Source organism: Lepidochelys kempii, chromosome 22, assembly GCF_965140285.1.
Source record: "Lepidochelys kempii isolate rLepKem1 chromosome 22, rLepKem1.hap1, whole genome shotgun sequence".
Taxonomy (NCBI): domain Eukaryota; kingdom Metazoa; phylum Chordata; order Testudines; family Cheloniidae; genus Lepidochelys; species Lepidochelys kempii.
Window position 1 is genome coordinate 15595278 of NC_136401.1, and position 18393 is coordinate 15613670.

The following is an 18393-nucleotide window of genomic DNA, read 5'->3' on the forward strand; positions in this document are numbered from 1 at the left end:
CAACAGGCATCAAGGGGATCATTGCAGAGTTCAAACACAAAGTTGGAGCCTGGTGTTTAGAAAGTGCCATGTGCTCTGATTAGCTCACAGGGGTGGAGCTGAAATCCACATGGAACACACTGTAGAAAGGATAGCGATTACTAGGTCAACCTGGCTGTGGAGTGTCATTGAAATGACTGTAGCTCATATCTCCAGAGTAGCACTTACTTTGCTTCCCATGTGGAATTGGTGCTAGGGCGGGACAGAACTCACTGGCATCACAGGTGAGGAGTTATCTGAGCGCCTTGCCTGTGAATCAGCCAAGTGGCTCTCATTCCCCATCCTCAACTTCTGCATCTCTTTCCTTCTCCTTCTCACCCCCCAGGCCCGCGTCTCTTTTTCATGCCCTTTTTCCCGGTAGGAGGAGAAATCCTCTTGTGGCTGGCTTGCTCCCACAGCCAGCATCCTTAGAAATGGGGCCCGGGCACACAAGAGTTGTCAGGCTGGAGGGTGTCTTGTTCCTGCAGTGAAACTCTTTTCTGAGTGAGCATTCCTCCTCCTCCTAACTGAGGCATGCACAGGGGCCCAAGCAATGGACAGACAGGTTTGCTGCAAGAGGGAAGTGGTGAAAACTTTGTCAGTGTAATAAGGTGGCTGGATTCTCTGGCTGACTCAGCCGTTAAGCAGGGGTTTGCGACTCTAGACGGATCTGCAGATTAATGATTGTTAGGGGTGGTGTGCTTCCCTACACTCCACCCAGAATTGGGAGCAGCCCTCTGGGAGAGGGATCTAGGAGCTGAGGCAGATGGGGAGGAACCATAGGAGCAGCCAAACCAGGGGAGAAGGCTGGAGTTGGGGTGCATGTGGTGTTGTTATTAATAAAACCAGACCCCAGATGGTTGATTTTTCGATGCTATGATTGCAGCTTGTGTTGGGAACTGGGTGGGGACTCCACTGGCTCACACTGACATTAGCCAAACTACGGTACGTATTATTGCTTCTGGATCTCACTGTGCCTTGTTGTGACTCCAGAGAGGTGGCGTTTCCTCTCTTTGGATGTTTGACAGCGAAATGCTGTCCCGAGAGAAGCTTTTCTGCCCATCACAAGGGCCGAAAGGCCCTGCAGGGAGCTACAAACTCCTGAGCATGTTGGGAGAGTATTTTCTAAGAACCTGCCTCCACTAAGATCAGAAATCATGTAAGCACCATTCTAAAGAATCATGTTTAAAACATGTACAGACAGCTACCTTGGCTCCAAATGTCAGTGCACGTAGTGCCTGACTGCATTGTTAAGTGGTTTACAGAGCTGTGTTATTGAAGCTGTAACATGATTTTGAAAACCATTAAAGCCCTGTCAATCTTACAACTCCAGCCAGGCCAGGGGACGCAGTGACTACAAAGTTCCATTTTGTAATGAGGGTTGGGTATTAGCCATGCCCTCAAACAGTGCCCTTGGGCATGTCTTTAGCACACTGCCAGGACATAGAGAACATTTGAGGAGCCCATCTAGGCTCCCAAAAGAACCATGTTATTACTAGGTCAGGGGAAAACAGCATTGTAGCACGGTCCCCGCCTCCACAACTGGAGAGGAGCCTTCAGTAATATGATTACCCCTGGCCACAGGTAACCTGAGTTGACACCTGTCCAGCAAGACCAGTGCTTAAACTGTGAGTCTCCAGAAAGATGCTAATGCTGTTTCCAATCTCTGTCCAGTCAGGGCCTTGACAGGGTAGGAGAAACCAGCATAGATCCTGGGAACACTTGTGAATTTGTTTTCTGAGGACAATCTCTGCATCCTGCCATCTGGCCGGATCTGCTGGCCTTCACGGTTCCCATTGAAAGCGCTCAGCTGGGCTTCTCTGTGCTGAATTTAGCATGCAAACAGAGCAAGGCTCTGCCTGTTTGTGCTGCATGAGACCTCATCTCAGACCTCCCCCTTCCAGGCTTTAAGGCTGCCTCTGGCATTGGCTGATGCCAGTGCAGCCAAACACATGCGAATCTGACTGATCTGCTACTGCCCCAGTCTTACTGCGACATGCCAGTACTTCTCAGTGGGAGTCACAGGGCTGCCATTTGCATCAGTGGCATGTGTTCGGGCATGCGTCTGAACAGCAAAGACAGACAGATGGTGGTGGTGGATGATATGACACCCAATCCCCATTCCTGTTGCTCCCAAACTTTTGCCCGAAGCAGGGACCCCCCGGCACAACCTAACCCCTCCCCGCACCACATCCCCCCATGGAGTTCTCAAATTCTGACACTAGGTGGCACCATGAGGATGGGAAAGGAACTGCAATAAAAGTAACAGTACCGAGCAACCAGGAAGAGGACACAGCTGACAGCCAGGTAGGCAAGTAACATGAAGAGCCAGACACCAGGAGAAAAGGGGTCCAGGAAAGAGAAGTAGCCGGGTTTGCGCCCCTAAGATGGAGACAAAAAGAGTCCAGCAGGTTTTTGTTTTTTAAATCAAAAAGTCCATTCTGCAACATAACACAATGAAATACATAGACCTGGCAGTGAAATCACAGGAGCAACGCAGGATTAATGCAGGCAAACAAGAGAAGGGATCAGCAAATGATTTGGAGGAGATACAGGTGGAACAGAGGGCAAAAGGAACAAGGCATTAAGCTCCGCAGCAGCTCACCAGCCAACATACATTTCCCAGTATGGCCCTCTTCTTTACCCCTTCACTTTGATATATAATAGGAATATAGGTACATGGAAATCATCAGACCAGATCAGACCAGGGCTCCACTTAGGCCAGCATCCTGTCTCAGACAGTGGCCAGAACATGCTGCTTCAGATGAAAGTGAAATAAACCCTGCAGTAATGGTATAACCTACCCTTAGAGACAGTTCCTTCCTGACCCCCATTTGTTAGAGGTTGGCATACACCTCGAAGCATGAAGGTTTATATCCCTATGGGTCAAAATCACTGCTGGCATAACTCCATTGACCTCACCGGAGATACACCAGTGAGGTAGTTGACCCAATATCTTTATCTTACATTTCTATAGTGAACCTGAAGGATCTCAAAAGTACGATTCCCTGATTCTGCAATCATTACTTATGCAAATAATCTACCTAGCAGCCAGGTAGTGGTAAATGGGAGCATTTGTAGGTGATTAAAAGAGCATCAGATCCCATTAGAGTGAGAAGTGGAGAAAATGTTTGCATAAAGTTTCACATGAAAAAGAAATATTTGCAATGTTGTTTCTGCAGCCGTTGAAATGTTCCTTTTCTGCAAAGTTCAGTAAAATAGTTACTTTATCTCAGGAACCATGTCTGAATTTCATGTGTTTTCTCTGCAAAGCCGCCTTTGTTTGAAAACAGACACTCCTCTGCTGGAAAAAACAGGCCTTTTTTCTCTCAAAATACCTTAATTTTTGAGCAGAAAAAATGGTGAAATTTTGTGAAGTTTTCTAATTGGGATGAATCTCAAATGTTGAGCATGTCCCGTTTTGCTGAGAATTCTTCTTACTCCTCTCCAAACTACACAGATACAGCACCTCTGAAATGGAGAGGGCTACAAACCATTAGCACCACTGCACGCTGCTTACCCATGGGGAGGAGTAAAAAATGAGGCAAAAGACACTGGCGTAAAGACTTGCTCTTTCAGAATAAGCTCCATAGGTTCCTTAATACCCATGCAAAGAAGAAAGCATCTTGTGACGTGCTATTCAGAGATTTAGGGCCCCTGACACCTGCGTGGGCATTGTGGGTGCTCAGCATTTGTGCAAATCAAGCTACTTGATTTTAAGGTCTCAGCAGAAAGACCCACACAGCAAAAAGCATGCAACTCAGTGATCCACTATGGAGGGATGAAGGGCTGAGTTGACCCAGTTAGGATTTGACCCTGTCGCTCATGGGAATCTACAACTTCTGCATAGATGGCTAAGTCACCCACATGATCACCAAACATCCTAGTGTATGATTTCCTAAAGCACTTGTAATCTTGAAGCCAGCTGAGACTTAGATCTTCTTATATTAAAGTGAGACTAGAAATGTCCTTTTCCCCACCCTCTCTGCATCGTTTCCAGACTCTGAGAGACGGACATTGAGACTTGGTATATGGATCCTTCTATTACATCTCAGCTGAGTTCTCTGTACCTTCCTTATTGGTATCTCACTCTGATGCCTCTCACAAGCATATACTGGCATTTGCTCAATCCAGCTCACTTGAGCAGTCATCTCCCAGTGTGTCCCAGAGAAAAAGAACTTCCAGTGAGGCAGCTGTTGAATTGCAGGATTGTTTGCTTTACATGGGAGTCATCTTCAGCAGACAGCCACTTCATTTCCCCCTTAGTCCACTGGCTTACTATGCCCAGGTGTAGCACTACATAAAGTAACAACAACAATAAACAACACCTAACCACTACCGCCCCTATGAAACCGGCTTCCCTCACAAATCAGATTTCCGATTTTTTAGCTGTCTTTAAACCCAAAGCAATTAATTTTTCCCCAAAAAATTCCCCTAGAAATATAGCCACAATATATTTTTTCCCAGGCCGAGAAATGTCAGTGACTGTTAAGGGAAATTGTCCTGCAGAGGCCAGTTTCGCAATGAACTATGCCTAATTTGAAGCAAAAATGGATTTTCATAGATTTTTGAACTTTGGGAATTCAAAACCAATTCGGATTTTGCTAAAAAATAACACCAATTTTTCAGCGAAAAAGCCCCCTTTGCTTAATTTGCTCTAGTTTTGGGTGGTGTTCAAAAATCCCATTTCCAACAAGGTCTATCATAATGTCTCAAGAGCCTTATAAAACAAACCAAGGCCCAAATTGAAGTCAAGATGGACCAAATCAAAAACCCCAGATTCAAATGTACAAGTGAATGGGGAAAGGAATGAACCGTGAAACAGACTACATTCATCTTTTGTTCCTCTCTCTTCCTTTCATTACCCATTGTAATATTCTGTCTGTCTTTATATCTTTTCTAGAAAACAAGGAGGGAGACGAATGTGTGACAGCCGACACTTGGAAATGAACTGGGGACCTCTAGAACGGAATATATTAGCTCAAGCTGTTAGAGACTGACTCGAGAACCAGGCACTCAGGGATGTAACAGATTCACATCTCTGAAACAGGAAAAGTGGGGAGATGTCTAATATGCTGACCAGTGGCTTACACATATACTCCTGTGCAAAAGCTACTGATGGCTGCTGGATGCTGCTATTGCTCATTGGAAGAGCCAGCTTGGGCAAACCCTGCAGGAAGCACAGGTGCAGCAAGTTCCTGTAAAGGGGACTCAAAAGTTAGCCCAAGGCACAAAACCCTGGACTGAAATAAGCAGCCAACACCTCTGGAAAAGGGAAGCTTAGCTATAAGGAAGCTCTGGTTCAGAGCTGGCTATTAAGTTATTGTGGGCCACATTCTTGATGATGTTTATAGCTATTAATAGTGACACCTTTGCGTGCGTTTTTCTTTGGGATATTTTTTGGTCCTTTCTTTCACCAACGTGGTGAGGAATCATAAATTCTCTTTCTTGTACCTTGTTGCTTTATAAGCCAGCCCAGCCGCTTGGTCTCTATGCCAGGTGAAAGCCAAAATGTTTGCACTTGGGACAGTTGTTGTTACACTGGGGAGCTGTAGAGCTAAAAGCATGAGCTGTCGTGGGAGTCAGTGCTCCCCAGCTGGGGCTGTAGCTGACTGACCTAGTCTGTGGATCAGCCATCAAGAGGGGACCTGTAACACACTCTCCAGTGGGTTACACATGCACCCCTGGAGCCCAGCCTGCTGTGTTTTGCACAGCTGTACTCGTTACTAGGTGAGCAGAGTCGATAACACTGCACGTTGTGCTGGCCCGAGCCACGCTGCGTATTCATGCTTCATTTCCCCACCAGTTGGTCTGTGGGACCTGGAGCAAAGAACAGCACTGGAGTGACACCGCGAATCAGCAGAAAGCCTGTACGTACAGGCCACGTCCACAGCTGGCGCCAGATTCAGTGCACGAGGGCCGTGAGGTTGCGCTGAAATGGTCACAACTTCCACTGCACCGAGAATGCAGGAGGGGCACAGACCACAAGGGTAGTGGATGCAGCCAGGACAGCTACAGGACGTGCTGACCGCACCCCTTCACCCGCTGCTGCTGGTGCAGTTCTCATGTAGTCCTGACGATAAACTAAAGCTCCCAGTGGCACAGCACACCAAGGAAAGCAGGGGTAGTACCATCCCTTGGAATGATTCCCCCCCCCCCGGGGCCAAGGAGTGCAGTGATTACCTCCCTGCACCATCGTCCGTGCATTTGTCCCTGCAGTGGGAAAGAGGAGCAGATTTACCAGGAAACAAACTGTGCGGTGGCACGGGGCCCCCCCAAAATGCAGGACAAATATTTGACAACCTGCCCCTGTGTCCCAGCCGGCGGCACAGCAGGGCTCAGGCAGGCTGCCTGCATGCCGTGGCCAGTGGCCCCACGCCGCTCCCGGAAGCGGCTGGCTGCTGGCACATCTTTGTGCACCCCTGGTGGGGGGAGGTGGCTCTGCATGCTGCCCCTGCCCTTGGCAGCGCACGGAGACCCGCTGCCCCCTTCCCTGCAAGGAGGAGGGTGAAGAGGCGGATGGAGGAGGAGGATGAAAAAAAGAATGAAAAACGGGGGAGGGGGAGGATAAGAGAGAATGTTCTTTTTCTTGGCTGGGTTCCCAGGGGAGCCCCCAAAAATGAAGATGCTTACAGGGCCCCACTAATTCTAAATCCGCCACTGGTGGAAAAGTAAAGAAATTGACCTGAAGAGGCAGAGTGGCCCAATGGGTAGAACAGCAGATTGAAAATCAGAAGATTTGGGTTCTAATCCTGCCTCCACTCTTCTAAAGAGGTTCTTCTACCACTTTCATTGCCATGGTATCTGAGCACCTTCCAGTATGGCATTAAGTACCATGGCTAACATCTTCCGTTGACCTGCTGTGTGACCTTGGGCACATCATTTCCCTTCCCACCCTTTGTCTGTCCTGTCTGTTTAGATTGTAAGTCTTTGGAGGCAAGGACTCACCATGTGTCTGTGCAACACCCAGCACAATGGGACCGTGATCTCAGCACGTGTTATTGTAAGACAAATAATACTATCCTGCTCTACTGCCCCTGGATGCCTACAGAAAACAGCCCCCTTCCTCATCCATTGTCTAGAGCTCATGTTCATTCTCTGCTTCTCTCCACAGTATCCCCTTGGCTGGACAAAGATCGGGGGGTGGGGGAGAATCTCTCTCAGCAGCCCGTGGGTCAGAAAGTCCATTAGAGTCCCCGTGTCAGAAATCCACACTCGATTATATCACAACAACTGAAACTGAGAAAAATGACAGCCCCATTTAAAGCTGCCATATTTGGTTATGTGTGATAGGAAAGACACACAGCACGGTGGTTGGATGGGGGCGGGGGAGAAAGGATTTGGAACTGAAGTTAAACAGAAAATAAAATACAATGTCACTAAGCTGTGGGTGGGGGAAACTGAGACGTGGCAACGACTCCTCGGCAGGAAATTTATTTGTAGTTATTTGTTAGGAAACGTCTGATCGGAGCCATGGATTAACATACGTCAGCTGCAGTTCTCCATGTGCGGGGAACGGGAAAAGAGAAGAGCAGATGGGGATCTGGAGTTGCCTTCGTCTGCTCTGCAAACTGAATCCTTGAAGGAAAGCCTCAAGGATAAGCTATCATGCCTTCCTCTGCTAAATAAATATTTACTGGTTTAATTCGTTAATTGCCACACTGCTCCTATGCACTACCTTCCTGCACAGTGGGAAACCCAACCCACTCCAAGGGGGCGGGAGAGAGACCTAATGCAGGGCACCTGGGGTGATTCTGCTGCGGCTTGAGCAGTGGTGCTGCAGTGGAGATGGTTTGTGGCATCTGCAGCTACGGAATCCACCTCAGGGATTCGGGGTGCTCCCTGCACAGCAGGGTTTGGGAGGATCACGAGTGCGGGAAGAGTTATGCGGGTGGGATCTGCTGCTAAACAGATCCACCAGTGATTGCTCACCACTGCCCCCAGGCAGCTGGGGCACAGGAATTACTGCAGCCTCAGTGGTTCAGGATCCACTGAGTGGCGTTTCTACAGGATGCCTTGCACCTTGCTGTTGGAGACAGACAACTGGTCTGATTCAGCGTGGCAATTCCTATGCACTGATGCTTGATGAGGTAGCTGAGGATTTAGCCCTGAGTAACAGACCCATGGCATAACAATACTGGCAAAACACTTTTTAGACCTGCAGCTGTTTCAAATGTTTGTCTAGATTCAGGGGCAGCAACAGTTAATGCCACACCCTTAGAGGGTGTGTTAACTCTCCAAAGCCCTGTACTACTATCCTCACCACTTCCCTGCATGACAGGTAAGTAAGACTTGTGTTTGGGGTGACGGAAGTTGCCCAAGGTCACAGAGTAAGTCAGAAGCAGAGCATGCTCATCACTCAGTTCCCCTCCCTTTAAACGTCTGTGAGAAAGAGAAAGAGAGAAAAGAAAAAAAAAAACCCCACCAGAACCCAAGCAGGTTGAAATTCTCAGAAACACATCTAGGACATAGAAGAAGCTGGGGACAAGGGGGGTGGGAGTTGCAGAAAGCATGCATTGCAAGGCAGGAATATTTACACACATTTGATCTTGGAGAGCATGAAAGGGTCTGATCCTGTTTGATCAGTTAACTCATTGATCCTTCATTCTGCACGTACCAGAGGAAATGGAATTTTAACTAGATTTTAATTACTTGTTTGTTCTTGGCAGGAGACAACCCGGCACACAGATATGTATGTGCAAGTTTGTTTACATTGGTGTCAGATGCTGCATCTTTAACAGCCTTGTGTATTGAGACAGGGTGGGGGGAGGATAGAAGAGGCTTTAATTGTTTTATCTTGTTGTTGTTGTTCAGCTGATGGGTAATCAAGACCATTTTCTTATTGCCTACGGAGCCATACAAAGCACATATCAAAACACCAACTGGGTATATTACAGCATCTCGTTATAAACAACCTTAGTGCCACAGTCTGTCCTTGGTTACCCCTGGGAAGCTCTACTGACTTCAGGTGGGTCACATAGGCGATAACTGGCAAAAGTTGGAGCTCTGTTCCATGGGGTTCTGTTCCTAGTTCCGCTGCTGACTTGCTGCCTGTCCTACAAGTCACTTCACTTGGCTGTGCCTTAGTTTCCCGGCTATCATATGGCAATAATATCTGCCCATATTTATAAAGGGCTTTGAGATCTAAGGATGAAAAAGCATGATACAAAGTAATATTATTTTGCATCTTGTCCAAAACACAGCCCTACCCAGCAACACTGTTCCTTGGGGCATTGGATCAGTACAGACATAGAGCCATCTGAATCACTAATGCCTCCTCTGACATCCTAGGTATTCCTCTACTGAGGGCCAGATTCGGTCACACAGACTCATATTGAGCTAAACCTTACGCTATGAGTAGTTTCACTGAAATCCATGGGACTGCTTGCGAAGTAAAATACAATTTTACTCCACAAGTGAGTAAGGGTGACAGGGTCAAGCCCCTGGTTTATAGCACCACTTTATACTTTAGATAAGCCAACTCCACAGGCCTCCCATCCAAATACTACACAGGCTCAATCCTGCTTGTCTTCCAAAACACCGTGAAAGGACGCCAGAAAATAGCATAGCTGGATAGCAATAAGCTGCAATGTTTGTAACGATAGGGCACCTGCTGCATTCAAACCCTGCTCCAGAGCCTGCAGAACCAAATGGGAGCCTTTCCACTGACTTCATGGGCTTTGGCTCAGCCTTGTAGGGCACACCCACACTGCAGTAAAAGAGCCGCACTATGGCGGCAGCTGGGCTGGGGCAGCTGACTCAGGCTCGTGGGGTGAACAATTGCAGGTAGACATTCAAGCTCAGATTGGAACCCGGGCTCCAAAACCCCACAAGGGGGATGGGTCTTACAGCCCGGTCTCCAAACTTCTACCCTGCTATTTTTAGCCCTGCAGCCTGAGCCCCTTGAGCCCGAGTCGGCCGACCCAGGCGCCAAGCCTCGGTGCTGGAGGGGGAGTGGGTTACTGCAGTGTAGACATACCCTTTGAGTCAGGTGGGGGCAGATCATGCAGTTCTCTGTGCGCTGAGCTCCCCCTGGAACCAGTGGGATTTGGCACTGGGAGTCTGAATGGCAGTGTCTCCACACTGAACCCATGAAGCTGAAACAGGGTGTGGGGGGGAGACGAGACAGGAGAGGTGGGTGGGGTTGGGGGTCCAGCACATTTGCGTTTAAATAAGAAACCAAAATATTTGTCTGAGTCATTCATTATTCCCCTATAACTACGTGCGGTTGCATGCAAATAACTATGACATACACGGTTATAAAATAGGTCTCTTACCATATGAACTCGGTAGAGAATGCTAATTCCCAAAGTCATGAAAGGTTTAGAGAAATCAATCACCTTCTCCCGTTCAGCCGTGATTGTCAGGCCAGCCACTGCCAAATCGGCTTTCTAAAGAGGAAGGAATGCAGAGAAGATCAACAGCCTGCCCCAAAGGCTGGACCCAAGGGGGCAGAGAAACCACACCCCTGGCAGAAGGATCCCCAGCTCCGAAGGACTCGTCCCCACAAAACCCGTAGCCAAGGACACCAACCTATTCACTATGGGGGAAATCCTGGCCCTGTTGAAGTCAATGAGAGTTCTGCCATTTCCCTCCTGAGTGTAACTTCACCTTGAGCAGAGGACTTTGGGTAAGGCCTAGGCCCCACTCAGGCAGAGCCTAGGCCTTATGCAGGGAATCTGCAAGGGGTAAATTTCACCCCATGTCACTGCAGAGTGTGTTGTTGTCCAGGAACAGTCAGTGCTCTCCCAGCCTCACCAAACCTTAGGCCAAGCTCAGAACAAAGACCAGTTGTCCCTTTTCAAAGATCGGAGCTCTGGGACACTCACCTCCCAGGCTTTCTCCCTCTTCCTGACCATAGTAAGTGGGGACCCGGGGAGTTCTGAGACTCTCTTACCTCAGCCTCAATTTATCCATCTGCAAAATACTACTCTCCTCCTTGGCTCTATAGACCATGGAGGTCCTTGGCTGTTCTCACAATTCCCCCCTGCTGCCTGTGAGCATATTTTCCTCTTTAATGGTCATTCACATTCAGAGCTCTGAGGTCTTGCTCAGTGTTATCACTCCATCTTCTCCATGGTCAACCATGAGGTCAGACACCATAGGGATGTCCTTCCATGAGACACTAAGCTGGTCTGTTGTGCATCATTCCAGCTACATACCCAGGCCACTTTGGGATCCTTGGATGAAAACAGCCGTAGAAGCACTGAGTGTGGTAACGGTTTGAAGAGGATACAAGCCCCACCCTACAAGGCATGTCCTTCCCTCTCCAAATAGGATTCTTGTTACTTACAGAGTGCCACAGGAGGGAGCTCACAGTTTAAACAAGATCATTAGAGATGCCTCCCAAGCCACAAAGTCTGCAGCGTTGCCAACCCCAAGAGTTCAAAAATCACGAGTCAGGCACGAAAAACGAAACAAAACAAAACATGAGATTGGCTTAAAAATCATGAGATTAAAAATAATAGTCTCTTTGCATTGACCTTCTAGGTTTTTGAACTTTTAGGTGGTGGCTCAAGTCACATTTTTCAAGAGTTTGTCCACCGCAACCCTGCGGGCTAGAAACGTACTTTTTAAAACAAATGAAAGCTGAGTGTCTTGTGTAATCACTTGACTCCACGAGACGGAGCTTTTTAAACAAACTCCTAAGACTCCTGATAAAATCACAAGAGTTTGGCACCATCTCCAAACTCTCCCAACGATCAGAAGAGGTATTTGAATGCAAGCTTTGCATTGGGACGAGGAGCAGGATGACAGATCATGTGAAAGAGGAAAATGACACTGAGATGAAGGACTTGATGACAATGACACTGATGTGGATTGTGAACATCTGAGAGACAGATGGCAGTTTGGATAGAAGTCACAAAACAGCTCTAGTAAATCCTTTTTATATTCTTGGCTCCAGCTGACCCTTTCCATCCAGCAGCAATTTTTAAGGTTTCCGCAGTGGAACAAAGCAGAAAGCTTTTGAACATTTTTGCAAAAAACAGAATTGGGACTCAATGTCCATTTACAGCGCAAAACCTGAGCTTTTTAATTTGCAAAGGTGTGAGACTATGGTCTAGTGGTTAGGGTGCTGGCCGGTGATGTGGGAGAGACAACTTTGAGACACAGCTCTGCCTGAATCAGAGCAGGGTTTTTTATCACAGATCTCTCTGAATCAAACAGAGCAGGGATTTGAACCTCACGTTCCCCTATCCCAAGTCAGTGAGCTAACCATCAGGCAATAGAGAGTGAGTGAGTCAATCGATCCCTCTCTGCTGAAACCAATACATCCCCATGAAACATTTCATTTAGTCTTTCCAAGCAGTTCTCCTCTTGGGCAGAAACAAAAAGAGATCATCAGCAAGAAAGGAACCCCAAATAGCACTGGTGAAATATTTTGGTGACAAAAATATTCTTAATAAAAAAACAGCCTGGGGGGGGGAGGGGGAAACTTGCCAACTTTTTTTTTCCTGACATTGTTTTTGAACCAAATCCTTTTGTTTTTCTCTCTTCCCTGCCCCTCTTTTTCATGGGCAAAATGAAGGAAAAAAAGGAAAAAAGTGGAGGGGAGGATGAAAGGGAAGGCAGAGAAAGAGAAAAGGAAATATAAAAAAAAATGAACATTTTCAAAACACTTTTGAAACCGAAGATTTCCATGAAAACCCCTGAAACTTGCTCCTTGTAGAATGAAGTTTATTTCAGGGTTTTGTTTGTTTGTTTGTTTTTTTCCTTCAAAAAAGATCTTTATCATTTTTCAATCTCTGCAAACCCCAAAGGAAGGGTGATGGGCTTGATTCTACACCCACTGAAATCAACTGACTTCAGGGGGAGCAGGATAGGGCCCTTTAAAGAGCACTATTGTTCTTGGAGGAAACAGCTCTTTCCTTTATCCAGCACCCGTCAGGCCAAGAGAAGAGAGTTTGCCAAGTTCAATACAAGGGTCAAGTGGCAGGTTGAAGAGACACTGGTGGCCATGTCACCAAAACCACCAAAACCCTGGCTGGGTCAGCACGGGGCAGTTTTCCTTACTGCTCCCACACTGGCTCTGTTCTGTGCTCCCACAGCTGTCCCTACTGCACCTTCCCCCAGCCCGGAACTCCCAAAGCTTAAAGTGAAGTGAGGGACATGATGAACCTACCCCCGCCCCCAATGTATTTATTTTTTGGAAGAGGCTTTATATACCTTAACGGGGCAAAGCCAGCTTCCCCGCCCACCTTTACCCCAGCACAGGTGTGTGGTGATCCCCAGATGCAGGGAAACCAGGGCTGTTCTGCTACATGGGGCAGGATTTGGGGAGGCCATAAAAGGGGGCACACACCTCCTATGTGGCATGCGCCATAATTCTGCGAGGAGGCTTTGGGGTGGAGCGGGGCAGCATGGGGGAGAAGCAGAGAACCGAAAACCAGAAGGGAACAGCAGATCATTTTGTCTGACTTCCTGCACGTTCACATGCCCCACCCAGTTACTCCTGTACTGAGCCCAATCACTTGGATTAGACTAAAGTATAACAGCCCTCAGAGACTATTGTGTGCCACAGGCTGAGAACAGGAGGGACCAAGGTACATCAATGCCCAAAGCCCCTGGAACGGCAGGGAATTGAAATATGTGCAGATCATCCTAGCAAGCAACCTATGCCCTATGTTGCAGAGGAAGGCAGAAAAACACACACACAAAAAGGAAAAATAGACCTCCCTCCCCCCGCCCAGGTCCCTTTCAATCTGATTAGGGAAAATTTCCTTCCTCACCCTGAAAATGGCAATCAGTAAGAACCACCAGCCAAGCACCAGAGAAACAATTTCTGTTCAGCCTCAGAACACCAGACCCACTCTCTCCAGTGTCCTATCTCCAGCCAAGGCCATCTCTGGTGCTTCAGAGGAAGGAGAAAATAAAACAAGTCCAGAATGCAAGGAGAGGGTCTATTTCCTTCCTGACCCCATAGGCAAGCAGCTGAAGCCCTGTGCAGAATCTAACGCCGATCCATTAGTGAACACTAGCTACTGCAACCTCAATACTGTAGTCGCACCTGTGGAGCGGTTCCATAGCTGTTTTGTGGCTTGGGAACCCCAGTGAATTGCAGCGCAGTTAGGCTCTCTGGCTTGTGAGATGCATAGGAGACAACAGCCTACTACTGCTGCCTGCAAATATATTTGGTCTAATATGAACAGAAATGTTTGCATGAAATAAATGAACAACAACAATCAACTATAAAAAACAAATCTTTTTCTCCCTTTGTACTGAAACAGTGTAGGAAACTGCTAGCTAGAAGAGTTAGAAAATGAAATCCGTGATAAACCAAGTGTGAAAATAGTTATCTTAGATTTATTATTTAAGATAAGTGAAATTAAAACAAGCAAATGAAATAATCCCCCATTAGAGACCATCAGCAGAATTTGAACTGTCAGCACTGCAGCCCAGACCTGGGGTTAAAGGAATCTCTCCATCAGCTGGCAGCAGAAGCAGGCTGCTATCCTCTATGTGGGCCAACCACTAGAGGGCAACACAATACACATTCTCACAAGGTTGTAATACACTTAAATGCCATCAATGGGATAAAGCAAATTAGATTTTAAAAAAATCCATCCAGATTTAATAATCTTCTAATGCAGCTAAGTGATTTTAATTTTAAATATGATTATTATTATTATAGCTCTCTTTAATGGCTTCAATTGCTTTTTTAAAAAAAAAAAAAAAAGGTCTGCACTCTTCTCTCAAATATGTTTCTGTTATTTGCAGGGTAAGAGGGAGCTGTCCCAGTCATGCAGGTGGGGGGAAAAAACAGCTTGTGTTTGGCATCCCTGAGTTTCACAAGGTTTGCAAGGCAGTCAATGCACTATAAAGTCTTGAAGGCCTGATAAAATGTGCGACTTATTTCTCCAGATCCGTGCCCTAGTTGTAAATGCACTGTGAGATGGCAAATTTGTATGTGTGCTTCCCTCTGCATGCTGCCTGAACCTGCCGCTGTTGCAGGATTTTCTTAAGAATAACTGGATTAATCATCTTCTGGCAGAAGAGGGCAAAAAAAACCAACAACAACACAACCTTCCTCCATTCAAAGTCTCTGGGCTAAAGGGCTATAAAATACAGGAGAAGCAGCAACAGCAAAAGCAAAATATTGGTTTATTGGAGCTCTGCTTTATTAGCTGCAGGAAGAAAGGGGGAAAAAGGCTAGCAGAGCAGGAAAATCTACCCATGAGTTAGCAGAGTGCATGGGTCGAGGAGGTGACAGAATCATAGAACTGGAAGGGACCTCGAGAGATTATATAGTCCAGTCCCCTGCACACGTGGCAGGACTAATTACACCTCATGTCACATTCTGGGCACATAAGATTTATTGGAGTAACTGGTGCCAAATTTTGTGACTGTATGCAGCTATAGATGATGCTTATTAAGTTTAGGCTGGAATTAGTCACAGGTCAGGGGGAATTTCTATCTATCCAGCTTTCCACCTAAGGTATTTTAAAAAGATATCTATCGTCATAACCTGGCATGGTGTCTAGATACTCGATTAACTGGTGTTATATAAATACCACCAGAATACAAAAGATTGGATCTATTGATCTGCATGCCATGGTATCTAAGAAATTCTATCATTCGAGGAAGCCTAAGATAGACCAAATAGGAGATCGCCAAAGAGTGTATCTGAGGTGCTAACCAGAATAGCACTAAGAATGCTCTTGTCCCACATCAATCAACAGGTCAGTTTTCTTAATCCCTTCTCTGGTTGCAGAGCTTCTGTGTACATGGTCCTTCCCCGTGTCTCCCAACGCCAAAGGGGTATCTTCCCCGTTTCAGCTCAGCCATGGGGCCCCTTTGGCCTTAGACGTGGTTGTGATCTACAATCAGCTGTGTTGGCTGCTGTGACATCTCTTTCCAAAGCACAGCTGCAGCCAGTGCAAAGGATTCTGGGGCACATGTGGAAACTCAAAAGACACCCAGTGCAGGTGACTGAGCACAGAAACAGGGACATGCTTTTCCAGGATGAAGTGACACAGGTCGGGAGGGAAGGCTTAGAAGGGAGAATACAGAGGACCCACTGAGCCAGCATGATGACCTTTCTCTCTGCATAAATGGCATGGTGCTTTAAGGAGGAGGAGGTTTGTACCTCCACCTAATGGTAAGATCAATTCCGCCCGTGTGCCACGAACAATGTCTGTGTGATAGCTGTTGAGCAAAAGATAGGTGGGAGTCAGTGGACTTGTAGGCAGGAGAGCTCAGCAACTAACTACATATAAGTTAGCAACTAACTGTGGTGTTGGTCCTGCTTTGAGCAGGGGGTTGGACCAGATGACCTCCTGAGGTCTCTTCCAACCCTGATATTCTATGATTCTATGTGAGGAAAGTAGTACCCCTAAGAGATAACCATGGTTGGACGTGGGCAGAGGCTACATGTTTGATACAACATCCCTGAGGGAGGAGAAACTAAGTCAGATTGTCCTGGCTAGAAGCAAAGCAACCTCTACAATCCTGGAAGACTTGGTTCCAAGGTTACCGCATTTCAGTGTCACAGTAAATCCTATTTCCTGTACTGTATGTCGAGAAGGCTTACACAAATTTGAAGAGATTGTTCGCCTGAGACTGTGGAGATAGGAGAAACTATTCTTTTTAAAATATCCATCTTCAGTGATGAAGAAAGAAAAACCTATATAAAGGAATCACAAGTGTCCTTTATGCTGAATATAGGCCCCTTGCACACAAACTCACAGCATTTTCTTCTCCTGGCCAGGAATTATTTTGAGCATCTAAACTTGTTGACCGAGGGTCAGATCCTCAACTGGTATAAATTAGCATAGCTCCACTGATGTTAATTAAATGTAAATTAGCATAGCTCCACGTATTCTGTGCCTGAATATCATCTGACTAGAGCTTGTGCCTTTTGCCTCAAAACAGCCAAGAGAGACAGGGTTTTTCCCCACCATGACTCACTAAGGTCAACGTATCTTAGTAACACCGGGAGCTTCGCAAATGTTAAAGCTCTACACCCACTCCCCATTTGAACAGAGGCAGAAGTTATTTTGATTTCATACCGCTACAACTTGGGAAGACATGCATCTTCCTTGTTTGCTGCTTTTGCACTCTGCCCAAGTTCAAGCTATTTGTGCGTCTCACGCTGCCATTGTCTACACTGTGTTCCAGCTATAAATGTTAAATAAACTCAAAAAAGACAAAGTGCATTATTGTAGCGCAGCCAGATGCTTCCAGAGCAGAAGATTGCTGAAATGAGAACAAAACACTCGCTGGATCAGAGGATCCCCTGGTGGACTGGCGTTTGAAATGAAATGTATGACCTGCCTTAACTAAAGCTGCCATTAAGCATTACTGCTGTCTGTGTTCTGAACACACATGCGGAAACACACTCACGCTGCAGCTGGGAACGTTATTAACTGGTGAGGCTAAGCCTGGATTCTGAGCTGTCACACTATTAAACAGCCTTAAGAAGTAAAACGCTGGGATTTTCCATCCAGAAGACATGGCTCTCTCCTCCAGTACCGCCATCACTGTAGAGGCAGACGTGGCTCATCCTGACGCTAAAGGTGATAGATGGCGCATGATGTCAGTCAACAGTTTGGTAAGAAAGGACCTCATGCAAAAGTTCCCCGTGGCACTTAGGACGGCCTGGGAGATGATCCCTTCCCTGGCCCTTAATAATAGCAATGCCTGTTTTTTATAGAGCATTTCTCATCACTAGATCTCAAAGCCCTTTAGATCCTCACAACACACCTGTGAGGTAGGGGATTATAATTATCCGAATTTTATAGATGGGGAACTCAGGCAGAAACTTAGCGAAAACCCCGAAGACTTGGTGGTTTTGGGCAGATGATTTTGTGTGACTTCACCCCTGGTGACACACACCAGGTTGACAGGCCTGGAAGCGCTGGGCTTTAGGAGTGTGAGTCCTGGACTTCCAATGAGATCTCTGCTCCTAAATCCCTTAACAGTTTCTGAAAAATCCTGTTGTTTTATCCACAGAACAGGGACGGGATGATCAATGTCAGGGCAAGCTTCTCCTGCAGCGTCCACTCATGTGCTTCACCCCTGGACCATGTCTGAGCTAGAAAAGGGTGCTTCAATCTTCTTGACTCATTCAGTTCTTAAGACTGCCAACTAAGGGCCAATTAGTGCCATCACATGGCAACTACCTTTAGTCACTATGGAAACAGGCTTGATTCCAGCCGAAGACCTAGATGATCTCGATGCAGAAGTCTCCATGGTTCATCACCCTTCGAGTCCATCAAAGGGGAGAATTTTCATTCTGGTTTGCCTAAGGGTGGAAGGGAATAGAGCACGATATCACAGCACTTGAGGGAGTGGCTGTGTGCATCCGATATTTTTACACCACATGCTAGGGATGGGAGAACCAGTTCGGACAAGAGCAGCGCTGTCAAATCACTA

General features: G+C 46.8%; 1 protein-coding gene and 1 long non-coding RNA gene across 6 annotated transcripts in view; one reads left to right on the plus strand and one right to left on the minus strand.

The window, feature by feature from the left end:
* The window catches only part of LOC140901776 (uncharacterized), a 33989-nt gene extending 26337 nt beyond the window's left edge, over nucleotides 1-7652 (plus strand). Inside the window, exon 3 of the long non-coding RNA XR_013634902.1 lies at nucleotides 4922-7652. This is a non-coding gene — a long non-coding RNA (uncharacterized LOC140901776). The remainder of the gene's footprint in view (nucleotides 1-4921) is intronic.
* The window catches only part of GRIK4 (glutamate ionotropic receptor kainate type subunit 4), a 305217-nt gene that overhangs the window by 13483 nt on the left and 273341 nt on the right, over nucleotides 1-18393 (minus strand). For 3 of the 5 annotated variants that reach the window (XM_073321250.1, XM_073321247.2, XM_073321252.2), the window contains exons 13-14: nucleotides 10296-10409; nucleotides 2291-2400 (exon numbers count right to left, since the gene is read on the minus strand). In XM_073321250.1, the coding sequence (XP_073177351.1) occupies nucleotides 2291-2400; nucleotides 10296-10409 (224 nt within the window). Of the gene's footprint in view, nucleotides 1-2290; nucleotides 2401-8742; nucleotides 9163-10295; nucleotides 10410-18393 lie in introns of those variants that run through there. The other 2 variants (XM_078849918.1, XR_013634901.1) reach the window with 2 other exon arrangements.